At 38.6% G+C, this 17,099-nt stretch overlaps 1 protein-coding gene across 7 annotated transcripts in view; it reads left to right on the forward strand.

Annotated features, from left to right (window-relative positions):
• LOC135113231 (carboxylic ester hydrolase-like) overlaps nt 1–17,099 on the forward strand; it is a 137,824-nt gene that overhangs the window by 91,993 nt on the left and 28,732 nt on the right. For all 7 annotated transcript variants that reach the window (XM_064028408.1, XM_064028401.1, XM_064028402.1 and 4 more), the window contains 3 exons: nt 7,119–7,304; nt 7,409–7,596; nt 7,763–7,913. In XM_064028408.1, the coding sequence (XP_063884478.1) occupies nt 7,119–7,304; nt 7,409–7,596; nt 7,763–7,913 (525 nt within the window). The remainder of the gene's footprint in view (nt 1–7,118; nt 7,305–7,408; nt 7,597–7,762; nt 7,914–17,099) is intronic.

Here is a 17,099-nt window from a genome sequence, read left to right on the forward strand (position 1 = left end):
AAACGCCAGAGGCACCTTCGCCTAGGGAGATCCTGAGGAGGAGGGATTGGAGCGATAGGACAAGATACAGATATGAGATTGTGATCGGAGGAGCCCAACAGAGAAGAAAGGGTGACAGTATAAGCAGGATTAGAGGTCAGGAAAAGGGCAAGAATGTTGGGAGTATTTCCAAGACAGTCAGGAATACGAGTAGGGTGTTGCACCAATTGCTCTAGGTCGTGGAGGATAACAAAGTTGTAGGCTAGTTCACCAGCATGGTCAGTGAAGGGAGAGGGAAAGCCAAAGCTGGTGGTGAATATTGAAGTCTCCAAGAATGGAAATTTTTGCAAAAGGGAAGAGGGTCAGAATGTGCTTCACTTTGGAAGTTAAGTAGTCAAAGAATTTCTTATAGTCAGACAAGTTAGGTGAGAGGTATACAGCACAGATAAATTTAGTTTGAGAGTGTCTCTGTAGTCGTAGCGAGATGGTGGAATACTCGAAAGATTCAAGAGCTTGGGCACGAGAGCAGGTTAAGGCGTTGCGCACATAAACGCAACATCCAGCTTTGAATCGAAAATGAGGATAGAGAAAGTAGGAGGGAACAGAAAAAGGGGTACTGTCAGTTGCCTCAGACACCTGAGTTTCAGTGAGGAAAAGAAGATGAGGTTTAGAAGAGGAGAGATGGTGTGGTAGAAGTTGATAGATAGAGTTGAAAGAGTATGACTAGGCAAGGTGCGAGCATGGAGGCACAATTGTGGAGAACAATCTGAGGGGTCACATTAGGTCCAAAAGCCTTCCGAGGGTTTAGACCAACACGGGCATGGAAAACATCACTGCAAAAGATTTTAATTGGTAGCATAAAATAGTTAGAGGGTAGAGGAGAGGGAAGAACTAGCTCTGAATCCTTCAAAATAAAGTTTTTAACAAAGGTTTGAGCGAAGAGTTCAGCTTTAGAAATAGATAAGAAGGCAGTGGTGCCATCACATTAAAATAAACGAGCAAAAGAAGTTATTGGACATGAATTTTTGGCTAGGTGCCTGAAGTCACGAAGGGTGTTAGATCTAGAAAGATTTTGACATTTCCTATTAATGAAGGATTTTTTGGCTAGTTGGACAACAAACTTGGCATGATTCCTGGCAGAAATATAAAGCGTATGAGATTCAGGTGATGGAAGGCTCAAGTACCTTTTCTAGCTCACCTCTCAATCATGTATAACAAAAGAACAGGCTGTGTTAAATCAAGGTTTGGAAGGTTTAGGTCGAGAAAAAGAGTGAGGCATGTGTTGCTACATGCAAGACACTATCATCTCTACTACGCGCCCAGCACTCTGAGACGGGTCTCTGATACGGAAACAGTAGTCATTCCAAGGAGAATCAGTAGAATACCTCTTCAGGTGCCCCCTCATTACCAAAGGCAAAATGGCAAAGGCACCTTTACTTTGGATGATCCTGAGTAGGGATTGGAGCGAAAGGACAAGATACAGATATAAGATTGTGATCAGAGTAGCCTAAAGGAGAAGATAGGGTGACAGCATAAGCAGGATTAGACATTAGGAAAATCTCAAGAATGTTGGGCATATCTCCAAGACGATCAAGAATACGAGTTACTCTACGTCGTGGAGGATAGCAAAGTTAAAGGCTAGTTCAATAGGATGGTCAGTGGAGAGGAAAGACAAAGCTGATGGTGAACAATGAAGTCTCCAAGAATGGACAAAAAGGGAAGAGACTCATAATGTGCTTCACTTTGAAAGTAGTCAAACAATTTCTTATAGTTGAAGGAGTTAAGTGAGAGGTACAGAGCAAAGACAAAATAGATTTAGTTTGAGAGTGAGTTTAGTTGTAGCCAGAAGGTTGAAAATTTGGAAGATTCAAGAGCGTGAACACGAGAGCAGGTTAAGTCGTTGCGCACATAAACACAACATCCAGCTTTGGATTGAAAATGAGTATAGAGAAAGTAGATGGGCACAGAAAAGGAGCTACTGTCATTTGCCTCAAACACCTGTTTTAGTGAGGATAAGAAAATGAGGTTTAGTAGAGGAGAGGTTGTGTTCTACAAATTGAAAATTAGATCTTAGACTGCAGAAGTGAGGCAGTAGGCACCTGCCGAAACGATAATTACTCCCAGTGAGGTGTAAAGCACCGGATCAGAGGGTGTTGTGAAATTATCATTAATTAAACCCAGCTGTGACCTCATTGAACGTTTCCCTTTGTGTCTCACAACACAAGGGGGCAGTCACAGCCTGCCCTCTAAAGATAATTCTCTTCCTTCACACACAGCTACACGCACCCTTCACTCAAAATTCACAATTATACTGACTCCTACACCAGCCTCGGAGTCCCCATCTGGGGAGGGGACCAGAAATGTCCACCAGTTAGGACTGCTTACCTGGTATCGATCCTAAATGTCTTGACACCCCACAGCATTTTCTTCATTCACTTCTGCAATATTCGCGATCTAAGATCTAATTTTCAATTTGTAGAACCTCTCCTCTCCTCTACTAAATCTCATCTTCTTATCCTCACTAAAATACAGGTGTATTTTAGTGTATTTAGGTGTATTTTTATTTTATTTTATTTTATTTTTTTTTATGTAGGAGGGACACTAGCCAAGAGCAACAAAAATCCAATGAAAAAAAAAAAAACTGAGATGCCAGTCCCAGAAAAGGGTCCAAAGCGGTAGTCAAAAATAGAACGATAAGTGTCTTGAAACCTCCCTCTTGAAGAAATTCAAGTCATAGAAAGGTGGATATACAGAAGCTGGCAGGGAGTTCCAGAGTTTACTAGAAAAACGGATGAATGATTGAGAATACTGGTTAACTCTTGCATTAGAGGGGTGGTCAGAATAGGGGTGAAAGAAAGAAGAAAGTCTTGTCCAACGATGCTGCAGGAGGAGGGAGGGCATGCAGTTAGCAAGATCAGAGGAACATTTAGCGTAAAAATAGCGATAGAAGATAACTAGAGATGCAACATTGCGGAGATGAGAGAGAGGCTAAAGACAGTCAGTTGCAGAAGACGAGTTGATGATACGAAAATATTTTGATTCCACCCCGTCTAGAAGAGCGGTATGAGTGGAACCCCTCCCCCCAGACATGTGAAGCATACTCCATACATGGACGGATAAGGTCCTTGTACATAGTTAGAAGCTGAAGGCGAGAGAAAAACTAAGACTGGCGGAGACGTCTCAGAAAACCTACCTTAATAGAAGCTGTTTTAGCTGGAGATAAGATGTGAAGTTTCCAGTTCACATTATAAGTAAAGGACTGAATGAGGATGTTCAGTGTAGAATAGGGGGACACTTCAGTTTCATTGAAGAGGGGATAGTTGTCTGGAAGGTTTTCTCGAGTTCACAAATGGAGGAATTGAGTTTTGAGGTATTGAACTATACCAAATTTGCTCTGCCCCAATCAGAAATTTTAGAAAGATCAGAGTTCAGGCATTCTGTGGCTTCCCAGCGCGAAATGTTTACTTCCTGAAGGGTTGGACGTCTATGAAAAGACGTGGAAAAGTGCAGGATGGTATCATCCGCGTAAGAGTGGATAGAACAAGAAGTTTGGTTTAGAAGGTCATTGATGAATAATGAGAGAGTGGCTGACAGGACAGAATCCTAAGGAACACCGCTGTTAATAGATTTAGAAGAAGAACAGTGACCGTATACCACTGCAGCAACAGAACGGTCAGAAAGGAAACTTGAGATGAAGTTACAGAGAGAAGGATAGAAGCTGTAGGATGGTTGTTTGGAAATCAAAGCTTTGTGCCAGACTCTATCGAAAGTTTTTGATATGTCCAAGGCAACTGCAAAACTTTCACCAAAATCTCTAAAGGAGGATGACCAAGACTCAGTAAGGAAAGCTAGATCACCAGTAGAGCGGCCTTGACGGAACCCATACTGGCGATCAGATAGAAGCTTGTGAAGTGATAGATGTTTAAGAATCTTTCTCTTGAGGATAGATTCGGAAACTTTAGATAGGCAGGAAATTAAAACAATAGGACGGTAATTTGAGGGTTTAGAACGGTCACCCTTTTTAGGAACAGGCTGAATGTAGGCAAACTTACAGCAAGAAGGATAGGTAGATATTGACAGACATAGTTGAAAGAGTTTGACTAGGCAAGGTGCAAGCACGAACAAGCCCTGAATCGTCCAAGGTAGAGCTTTTAGCAAAGGTTTGAGCGAAGACTTCAGCTTCAGAGATAGATATGATAGCAGCGGTGCCATCTGGTTGAAATAAAGGAGGGAAAAAGAAGAAGCAAAGTTACTGGAGATATTTTTGGCTAGATGCTAGAAGAAGAAGGTTATGGGCATAAATATAAAGTGCATCCGGTTCTGGTGATGGAAGGCTTAAGTACCTTTTGTTGACCACCTCTCTATCATGTATAACACGAGAACAGGCTGTTTGGAAGGTTTAGGTTGAGAATAAGAGTGAGGAATGTACGCCTCCATGTCTATCACCTCTGGTATGCGCTCGGCACACAAAGACTGGTCTCTGACACGGAAGCAGTATTCATTCTAAGGAAAATCAGTAAAATACCTCCTCAGATACCCCCAATTAGTAGAGGCAAAACGTCAGAGGCACCTCTGCTTAGGGGGATCCTGAAGAGGGATTGGAGCGGTAGGACAAGATACAGATACGAGATTATGATCGGAGGAGCCCAACGGAGAAGAGAAGGTGACAGCATAAGCAGAAGGATTAGACGTCAGGAAAGGCTCAAGACTGTTGGGCGTATCTCCAAGACGGTCAGAAATACGAGTAGGGTGTTACACCAATTGCTCTAGGTCGTGGAGGATAGCAAAGTTGAAGGCTATTTCATCAGGATGGTCAGTGAACGGAGACAAAAGCCAAAGCTAGTGATGAACAATTGAAGTCTCTAGGAATGGATATCTCTGCAAAAGGGAAGAGAGTCTGAATGAGCTCCACTTTGATGTTTAAGTGGTCGAAGAATTTCTTATAGTTAGAGGAGCTAGGTGAGAGGTATACAGCACAGATAAATTTAGTTTGAGAGTGACTCTGTAGTTGTGGCAAGATTGTAGAAAACTCGGAAGATTCAAGAGTGTTTGGCACGAGAGCAGATTAAGTCGTTGCGCACATAAACGCAACATCCAGTTTTGGAGGGAACAGAAAAGGGGCTACTCTCAGTTGCCTCAGACACCTGTGTTTCAGTGAGGAAAAGATGACGAGGTTTGGAAGAGGAGAGGTGGTGTTCTGCAGATTGAAAATTAAATCTTAGACCGCGAATGTTGCAGAAGTTAATGAAGAAAAAGTTGATGGGAGTGTCAAAACACTTATGGTCGTTATCAGAAGAGCAGTCCGACCTGGGGACATTTGTGGCCCCCTCCCCAGATGGGGACTCCAAAGCTGGTGTAGGAGTTGCCATAATAATTTTGAATTTTTGAGTGAAGGGTGTGTGTTTTATCAGGTGCTTGTAGTTTTGTGTGGAGGAAGAGAGTTGTCTTTAGAGGGCAGGCTGTAACTGCCCTCTTGTTTTGTGAGACAGAGGGAAACGTTCAGTGAGGTCACAGCTGGGTTTATTGATAAGTTCACAGCACTCCCTGATCCAGTTTTTTAAACCTCACTGGGAGTAATTATCGTTTCGGCAGGTGCCTACTGCCTCCTCTCTCTCTCTCTCTCTCTCTCTCTCTCTCTCTCTCTCTCTCTCTCTCTCTCTCTCTCTCTCTCTCTCTCTCTCTCTCTCTCTCTCTCTCTCTCTCTCTCTCTCTCTCTCTCCATATATATATATATATATATATATATATATATATATATATATATATATATATATATATATATATATATATATATATATATATATATATATATATATATATATATATATATATATATATATATATATATATATATATATATATATATATATATATATATATATATATATATATATATATATATATATATATATATATATATATATATATATATATATATATATATATATATATATATATATATATATATATATATATATATATATATATATATATATATATATATATATATATATATATATATATATATATATATATATATATATATATATATATATATATATATATATATATATATATATATATATATATATATATATATATATATATATATATATAGTAGAGGTGAACAGGAAAAACATCCAGAAATATATATATATATATATATATATATATATATATATATATATATATATATATATATATATATATATAGTAGAGGTGAACAGGAAAAACATCCAGAAATCTTTCTTTTCTTCACTTTATTTCTTGCAACGCTTCACCTTCACAGAAGATACCTCCAGGTTAAAATATATAATTACATTTAGAACATCATTAAAAGGATACATTTAAAGAAATAATAAGAGCAAAAACATTAATCCATAAGGGGCACAATGAAAAAAATAAAATAAACAGAAGCCGAGATATGAATGACAGTAAGTAATATTATGTTAACCAAAAAGTAAATAAAAACACCAAAGACAATGAATGGAGCAATAGTGATATATGGGTAAGTATAACAGACACTGGTATTTAAGTGAGTAGCTAAGTGAAACAGACCTGGTGCGCACTCGGTGGTAGAAGAGTGAGGACTGAAAGTGGGTGTTGTTGTGGGAGTAAGATTGGCACTAGCTCAGAAACCGAAACTCCGAGTAGAGTTTATAAAAGGTACAACTGGGATAATGATAATTGGTTATTTAATTCAGGTTTAAGTGTTTAATGTAAATAGCTTCTATTATTTAATGTCATTATTATTATTATTATTATTATTATTATTATTATCATTATTATTATCATTATTATTATTATTATTCTAATCTGCTTTATATAATATTCTGAAATCTTTTCCTGAACTGGAGTGGTCATGTTCGTGTGAATGATATATATATATATATATATATATATATATATATATATATATATATATATATATATATATATATATATATATATATATATATATATATATATATATATATATATATATATTCTGTCATTCGTCATAACTGCAATTCCCTTTCTTTACTCAATTTGTGTTCGCACCTTTATATCAGTGTTATCGAATATGACATTCTTTGTGAAAAACCCGCTTTATAAGCACAGGAAACAAGAAAGCAATGCAAGTAAATCACGTCATACAGGCTTCCTTTCAACGGGAGACGGTGTTCTGCCTGGTAACTTGGGCTTCAAGGATCAGACTTTGGCACTCCGCTGGGTGCAGGACAACATTGGAAACCTGGGCGGCGATCCTAAGAAAGTCACCATCTTCGGTGTTAGCGCTGGGGCATTCTCATGCCACGCCCACACACTCTCTCCAAGCTCAGCAGGTTAGCCACCGCCAAGGTTTATCATTGCAAGTTTAACAACATGAAACTACACTATACTTCGGAAAATGGTTCAAGCCAAAACATCTACAATTCTTTACCCGCAGGGCTGTTCCAGCGAGCTATCCTGCAGTCAGGCACTGCTCTTCTGTCAGCCCAATTCGGTCCACCCCAGAAGGGTGCCATCGCCATTAGCAAGGCATTGAACTGCAAGGGCGAAGAGAGTCACCAGCTCTTGGCGTGTTTTAAAGCAGCATCTGTTGAGGACTTGGTGGAAGCTCAGAGTACCTTAAGTGTTAGTAGTTTTACAGCTGAACTGAACATATGCTAGTGTTCCTTACATTGGGCTATATTTATTTTCCATAATCCCTTGGAATAGTATCTAGATCCTATTTGATGATTTCATGATACATGAACCACCAGCAATTGAGGTGTGAATCCCATAATTTGTTTTCCACCAGGAGTGGTATGATATACCTCTGACCGTGGGTGCCCAAGTCGATGGAACTTTCCTGCCAGATTTCCCCGCCGCGCTGCTCAAGTCTGGTCGCTACAACAAGGTGGATTTGATGGTTGGATGGACGAGAGACGATGGTGACTTCATTACTGCAGGTATGAATTCCTTCTTTAGTAAGTCCACAAATGTCACAATAGGTATTGTTTTCTTCATGTTAAATCCTACTTCACTTGCACTGCCTGCGAAAAAAAAAAGTATATGCACATAGTAAATCATGCTTACATTTATTTTACTTAGGTATAACTTACTCCACTTTTTGTTCTGATTTTTTCTCAGTAGCAACCGTCAGACGATCTTCCGTATAACTGATACCCTCCTAACACAACCTAGCCAAATTGCTCATCAGTTCTTTTCTGGAGTAAGTTTTGCCTGACGTACTATAGCACAAAAACCTGCAATCCTAACCACACGAACTTTACAACTTCGTCTCTACTCCCTCATCCATAATATTTCACAAGCCGTGATTTTTTTTTTTTTTTTACCGAATTCTAATTTTGCTTCATAACATGGAAACTTAAAAGAGACAGGCTATAAGCCAGGGGCGGGCAACCAACGCACCAAAAAGCTAGCGTCCGATACGTCTCCCTGCTCGGCGTTAACATAGCAATATGGCCTGCAAAACTCCAGCAAAAAGTAAATCAATTCTGCCAAAACACAACTGTGTCCTCAACCTTAATGCTCCAGTTTCAATGGGCCTCCAAGTCTCCATCTGAGGAGGGAACTACAAATCTCCCCAGTCGGACTGTTCTTCAGATATCGACTCTAATTAAGGCTGATTTCACAGTCGCTTGGTAACGTTCCCAACTTGGTAACAGGCATTACCAACACCTCGATCCGATTTCACAGTCATTGTTTTCGTGGTTACGATCATAAAACAAATGCCTCTGCTTCGGTAATGTTGGTATGCTGGAGCTCCCTTATTGGACAAAATAAGCCAATTCATGAAAAGAAGAAAAAAAAAAACTGACCCCGCCAGTACTCAGAGAGAGAGAGAGAGAGAGAGAGAGAGAGAGAGAGAGGCGTGGGAAATTGAAATACATCACTGGTGTCTTCAACACGCCTTATCCATCTACTGCAATCATGGTTACATTTTTTTTTTTTTTCCTTTGAATGTCTAACATTCGCCAAACTCCGCGCATGCCAACCAGGCACATAATGAATCACCTGTTTCTCTCTCTCAATGCTGTACACATACTTCGTTAGATTGAAATATTTCGGGTTTTATGGAAATAGCCCTAGATAGTGATTATTTATTTCTCAGCAAAAAAAAAAAAAAAAAAAGATTTTTTTCTTCTTTTTTTCAATCATGATCTACCCACTGAAAGGATTAGCAATTAAATTAGTAAACTGAATTAATCTAAACCTAGCTTAACGGAAGCAAGCCTAATCCTCTGATGGAAATGGTAATGTTATTTCATTATTATCTTAGGTAACAAATTCCATACACACTATGCGTATGTGAGGATTATTATCGTTTTTAACCAAGGAGGCATAGTAAATGAAATAAGGGTGACAGGTAGTGAAGTTTTCATCAACTGATGAAGTGAATTCACGCAGCCATTCAAATGATTTTTAAACTTTGTCATATTACTAATAGCCTACAAAATGTTGTTATATTGTTGAATAATTTTAATATACAATTTATGAAATAAAACAATTACAAGAGAGTAAGAACTTGTGATATTTGCAAGAAATAAATGCATTGGTAAGCTCCGTTGGGGAGGCCCAGTAGCTCCCAAGCCAGTGTTACCAAAGGATTCAATTTTTGGTAAGAATCAAAACGAACAACGCCACGAAAAACGTCTGTGAAATCGGATTTGTTGTTGGTGGCGGACATCATCACTCATTGACAACAATTACAACATCAGAAAACGAGTGTGAAATAGACCCTTAGTGTCTTGATACCCCAGACAATTTTTCTTTATTAACATTATCAACTTCTTTAACGGCCTTAGATTTAATTTTCAGTCTACTAAACCTCATCTTCTTTTCTTCATTGAAAAAGCAAGTGTCTGAACCAAATGACAGAAAACTTATGCTCCTTCCTATATTATTATTTTCAATCCAAAGCTGGATGTTGTGTCTATGTACGCAACGGCCTAACTTGCTCTCGAATCTCTTGAATCTTTCGAATGTACTTCCATCTGGCTACGACTATAGAGTTAATCGCAAACCAGATTTATATGACTAAACAAAATGATGATGATGATAATAATAATAATAATAATAATAATAATAATAATAATAATAATAATAATAATAATAATAATAATCTTTTAAATATTTAACTTCAAAAGATATGGCACATCTTGACGCTCTTAACTTTTGTAGAGATCTCTATTCTTGCAGAAATCAATGTTCACTACCAGCTTTGGCAGTCCTCTTCCTTCACTGACCAACCTGGTGAATTAACCTTTAACTTTGCTATCGTCTACGATCTAGAGTAATTAGTATACCCTACTCATATTCCTGACTGTCTTCAAGATACACTCAACTTTTTTTATTTATTTATATATTTATTTATTTATTTTTATTTATTTATTTTTTTCTAAGTCTAATCCTTCTTCTTACTCTGTCACTCTGTCTTCACCATTGGGCTCCTTCGATCGCAACCTCATCTTGTCATTTACTCTAATTCTTCTTTAGGAGACACGAAAGCGGAGGTGCCTTTGGCGTTTTGCATCTGCTAATTGGGGGACATGAGGAGATATTCTGATTTTTTCCTTGGAATGACTACTGCCTCCGTGTCAGAGACCCGTCCCTGTGTGCAAAGCGCATAACATAGTCATTCGACTTAAACCTTCCTAACCTTGGTTTGGAAGGTTTAGGAGGTTTGAAAGGTTTGTGGTGGCCCACAAAAGAACCTTCCATCACCAGAATCTCATTCACTTTATTCACTTTCTACCCGAAACCATGCGAAGTCTGTTCTCCATCTAGCCAAAAACTCCTTCATATATAGAAAGTGTCAAAATCTTTCAAGATCTAACTCCCCTCGTGACTTCTGGTACCTAGCAGAAAACATCTCCAATAATCTGAAGGTACCACAGTCATCTCATCTATTTCTAAAGTTGAACTTTTCGCTCAAATCTTCGCTAAGAACTCTACCATGGATTATTCAGGGTTTCTTCCTCCTTCTCCACAATCCTCTCACTACTTCATGCTGCCCGTTAAGATCCTTCACAGTGAATTTTTACATGCACTCGCTGGCCTAAAACCTCGGAAGGCTTATGAACCTGATGGGGTCCCTCCTATTGTTCTCAGAAACTGCGTCTCAGTGTTCGTACCGTGGCTAGTCAAAACTCTTTCAACTCTGTCTATCAACATCTGCCTTTCCTTCTTGTAACAAAAACGTTTGCCTACATTCAGCCTGTTTCTTAAAAGGGTGACCGTTCTAATCCCTCAAACTACAGCTATATTGTTTTAATTTCCTGCCTTTCTAGAGCTTTTTTTTTCATTTATTTATCCTCAATAGGAATATTCTTAAACATTTATCACTTCACAAACTTATATCTCATCGCCAGTATGGGTTCCATCAAGACCGCTCTACTGGTGATCTGGCTTTCCTTATTGAATCTTGGTCATCCTCCTTTAGAGATTTTGGTGAAACCTTTGCTGTTGCCTTAGACATCAAAAGATTTTATTTCCAAACTATCTCTCTACCCTTCTCTCCTCAACTTCATCTTAAGTTTCTTTTCAGACTATTCTATTGCTGCTGTGGTAGACGGTCATTATCCTTGTAAATCTGTTAATAGTGGTGTTCCTCAGGGTTCTGTCCAATCACTTACTTTCTTCCTATTATTCATCAGTGATCTTCTAAACTAAACTTCTTGTCCTGTCCACTCCAACGTTGATGATACCACCCTGCACTTCTCCACGTCTTTTCGTAGACATCCAACCCTTCAGGAAGTAAACGGTTTACGCAGGGAAGCCCCAGAATGCCTGACTTCGGTTCTCTTTAAAATTTCTGATTGGGGCAGAACAAACTTAGTATTGTTCAATGCCTCAAAAATTCAATGCCTCTATCTATCAACTCAACACAACTTTCTAGACAACTACCCTTTCTTTTTCAATGACATTCAACTTTCCCCCTCTTCTACACTGAACATCTTCGGCCTGTCCTTTATTTATAATCTAAAATGGAAACTTCACTTCTTAAAAAAAAAAAAAAAAGACACCTGAGTCGTCTCCGCCAGTTTTTCTCACCTGTCCAGCTGCTAACTCTGTACAAAGGCCTTATCCGTCCATTTATGGCTTATGCTTCACATGTATTGAAGAATTCCACTCTTTTATGTTCGGCGGGGGATTCCGCTCTTTTAGACAGGGTGGAATCAAAAGCTTTTCGTCTTATCAACTCTCATCTGACTATTTTCAGCCTCTCATCGCTGCAATGTTGCATTTCTCCCTTTCTTCTATCGGTATTTTCACGCTACTTGCTCTTCTGATCTTGCTAACTGCATGCATATCTTTCTCCCGTGGCCTTGCAGCACAAGACTTTCTTCTTTTTCTCACCCCTTTTCTGTCTATTTCTCTAATACAAGAGTTAACCAGTATTCTCAGTCATTCATCCCTTTCTTTGGTAAACTCTGGAATTCCCTCCCTCTTGCTGTATTTCGTCCTTCCTATGACTTGAACTCTTTCAAGAGGGAGGTTTCAAGACATTTATCCTTCAATTTTTGATGATCCTCTTCACATCTCTTTTGGGACTCTGGGACCTCAGCACAGACAACCAACAATCCAAAACAGGACGACCTCAAAAGGTGGCCCCTCTGGTGAGCAGTACCGTTGGCCCATGCTGGCAACCTAACTCCGGGAACCACTTAGTCTGGTCCCTCAATGGCGACCTTGCTAGCATGGGTAGCCCTCTCCCCATAAGTAGGGCGGAGCAGGGACCGAAGCCCCCTCTAACCTCGTTCGCCAGGTCATAGAGACATGCAAGCCTCCCCACCATGACAAGGCATTTCCCACTAAGGGGCTAATAATAAAGAAAGGCAAGAAGAGAAGGAACAAAGAAAAAAGAGTAAGAAAGAAATAAGAAAAGGAAAAGAAATACAAACATAGAAGGCATATATATATATATATATATATATATATATATATATATATATATATATATATATATATATATATATATATATATATATATATATATATATATATATATATATATATATATATATATATATATATATATATATATATATATATATATATATATATATATATATATACACACACACACACACACACACACACACACACACACACACACACACACACACACACACACACACACAGTGCATCAGTTCCAAGATATAGATGAGGTGAACAGGGAAAAAACAAGAATTCTTCATTCATTGAAGTTGCAACGCTTCACCTTAAGCAAGAAGGCATCATCAGACTAAATAAATTAAAACAATGAGTATATACTAAAGCAAAAATATAAAACATAAAAAAACGTATAAAAACTGAGGTATAGGCAATGCCTGTATCCCGTTTCTGGATTTATAGTGGATTCTGGATAATAGTGACTCATAATAACAACCAACTGCAGACTGTTGTTTAACGCAAACCAACCTTCACAGGCTTGAGGACTAACTGCTTATCTTTTATTCCTTGATTATTTAAGATTAATTCTATCAAAATCCTCTTATATCGTCGCTACACAATATCTTCTAGCTGATTTGCTTTTGACCATGAAATTAACTTTATAAGAACTTTTTTTTTTCCTTCATAACGGGTTTCTGTTAAGTCTCATTAATAATACTATCTACTTTAAAAAAAAAAATTTAGTCACGCTTCCTCTAGCCACACACAGACGATACAAAAGAAATACATAAAATTACCATGCTATAACCATCTCAGTTATACTATTAGAACCTCACTACCATACTAAATTTAAAGGCACAATACCCTAATACCAAGTTTATTTTTATTTTTACTAATATGTACACTATTACCTTTATTTTTTTATTTATTCATTTATTTTATTTTATTTTTTTATCTAAAGACAGTATTCCTGTGGGACTTATATCTAACATTTATGAATCTACTTGTTCGAGTTGTAAGGCTCGATATATTGGAGAAGTCAAGAGGAATCTAACATACAGAATCAGTGAACTCGGGTAATCAGGGTAACTCGATATATACCTATGACCTCACTGAATGTTTCCCTTTGTGTCTCACTTTAACGTCAAGAGCAACTCTTCGACTAAATGCTGTGTGAGACTCAAGTTGAATGAATAACAGGAGGTAAGGAAAATTAAGTGTGGCTGCGTGGTCAAGTATTGTACTAGGAGCTGCAAGCTAGGCTCAGAGACGTGTCAAGTTCTCATCCCCAGCCTCTCTCTCTCTCTCTCTCTCTCTCTCTCTCTCTCTCTCTCTCTCTCTCTCTCTCTTATTCATACTTATTTCTCATCCTTCTGTCTTCATTCTTCTTATTACAGCGCCTTACATCACCACATGAAACAATATATATATATATATATATATATATATATATATATATATATATATATATATATATATATATATATATATATATATATATATATATATATATATATATATATATATATATATATGGGGCAGTAGACACCTTCCAAAACGATAATTATTCCCAGTGAGGTTTTAAGCACTGGATCAAGGGATGCTGTGAACATTACATTAAACCCAGCTATGACCTCACTGAACATTTCCCTTTATATCTCACAACACAAAGGGACAGTCACAGCCTGCCCTCGACAGATAACTCTCTTCCTTTGCACAAAACTACAAATGCCTAATTACACACACACTTACACACACACACACACACACACACACACACACACACACACACACACACACACACACACACACACACACTTTACTCAAATTTCAAAATTATCACGGCAACTCCAACACCAGCCTCAGAGTCCCTAGGGAGGGGACCACAAATGTCCCCAGGTCGGACTGCTCTTCTAGTATCGACCCCTCAACTTTTTCTTCATTAAGTTTTGCAACATTTGCGGTCTTAGATCTAATTTTTCAATCTTTAGAATACCACCTCTCCTCTACTAAACCTCATCTTTTTCTCACTGAAACACAGGTGTCTGAGGCAACCGATAGCAGCGCGTTTTCTGTTCCCTCCTGCTTTCTCTATTCTCCTTTTCAATCCAAAGCTGGATGTTGCATTTATGTGCACAACGACTTAACCTGCTTTTGTGCCCACACTTTTGGATTATCTGAGTTTTCCACCATCTGGCTGCGACTACAGAATCACTCTCAAACTAAATTTATTTTTGCTGTATACCTCTCACCTAACTCCTCTGACTATAAGAAATTCTTTGACTACTTAACTTCCAAAGTGGAGTACATTCTGACTTTTTTCCCTTTTGCAGAGACTTCAGTATTCACCGCCAGCTTTGGCTTTTCTCTCTTTTCACTGACCATCCTGGTGAACTAGCTTTGATATGCTCCACGACCCAGAACAATTAGTGCAACACTCTACTCGTATTCCTGACCGTCTTGCAGATACACCCAACATTCTTGACCTTTTCCTAACCTCTAATCCTTCTGCTTATGCTGTTACCCTTTTTTCTCCGTTAGGCTCCTCTGATCACAATCTCATATTTGTATTTTGTCCTATCGCTCCAATCCCTCCTCAGGATTCCCTCAGTGAAGTGATTCTGGCACTTTACCTCTGCTAGTTGGAGGACCTGAGGAGGTATTTCGCTGATTTTCCTTGAAATTACTACTGCTTCCGTGTCAGAGACCCGTCTCTGTGTGCCGCGCGCATAATATATGATATTGTCTGGCATGGAGGCATACATTACTCACTTTTTTCCTCAACCTAAATATTCTAAACCTTGGTTTAAACCTTGGTTTAAACCATAACAAACCGTGCTATACATGATGGAGAGCCCAAAAAAGGTACTTCAACCTTCCATCAAGAGAATCTCATTCTCTTTATACTTCTGCCCATAACCATGCAAAGTCTGTTCTCCAACTAGCCAAGATCTAGCTCCCCTCGTGACTTCTGTCACCTAGACAAAAACATCTCCAATAACTTTGTTTGTTCTTCCCCTTCTTTATTCCAACCAGATGGCACCACTGCCATCACATCTATCTCTAAAGCTGAACTCTTCCCTCCTCCCATTGCTAAAAACTCTACCTTTAGACGATTCAGGGCTTGTTCCTCCCTCTCCTCCACTCACTGTCTACTTCATGCTACCTATTAAAATTCTTTGCAGTGATGTTTTACATCCCCTCGCTGGCCTTAACCCTCGGAAGGCTTATGTACCTAATGGGGTCCCTCCTATTCTTCTCCAAAACTGCGCCTCCATGCTTGCACCTTGCCTAGTCACACTCTTTCAACTCTGTCTGTCAACATCTACTTTTCCTTCTTGCTATAAGTTTGCCTACATTCAGCCTGTTTCTAAAAAGATTAGTCGTTCTAATCCCTCAAACTACGTCCTACTGTTTTAATTTCCTGCCCATCTAAAGTTTTTTAATCTATCCTCAACAGTAAGATTCTTAAACATCTAACACTTCACAACCTTCCATCTGATCGCCAGTATGGTTTCCGTCAAGGCCGCTCTACTGGTGATCATCTGACTCTCTTTACTGAGTCTTATTTATCCTCTTTTAGAGACTTTGGTAAAACTTTTGCTGTTGCCTTAGACATATCAAATGTTTTTGATAGAGTCTGGTACCCTCCTACAGCTTCTATTCTTTTCTCTGTAACTTCATCTCAAGTTTCCTTTCTGACCGTTCTATTGCTGCTGTGGTAGACGGTCACTGTTCTTCTCCAAAATCTATTAACAGTGGTGCTCCTCAGGGTTTTTTCCTGTCATCCACTCTCTTCCTAATATTCATCATTAATCTAAACCAAACTTCTTGTCCTATCCACTCCAACACTGATGATACCACCCTACACTTTTCCACGTCTTTTCGTATACATCCAACCCTTCAGGAATTAAACAGCTCACGCATGGAAGCCACTGAATGCTTGACTTCTGATCTCTCAAAAATTTCTGATTGGAGCAGAGCAAACTTGTTATTGTTCAATGCCTCAAAAACTCAATTTCTCCATCTATCAACTCGACACAACCTTCTAGACAACTACCCGCTCTTCTTCAATGACATTCGACTGTTCCCCTCCTCTACACTGAATATCCTCGGTCTGTCCTTTTCTTATAATCTAAACTGGAGACTTCATATTTCATCTCTAGCTAAAACAGCTTCTATGAAGTTAGGTGTTCTGAGACGTCTCCGCCAGTTTTTTTTTTTTTTTTTTTCCC

Source organism: Scylla paramamosain, chromosome 25 (assembly GCF_035594125.1).
Source record: "Scylla paramamosain isolate STU-SP2022 chromosome 25, ASM3559412v1, whole genome shotgun sequence".
NCBI classification, from domain to species: Eukaryota; Metazoa; Arthropoda; class Malacostraca; order Decapoda; family Portunidae; genus Scylla; species Scylla paramamosain.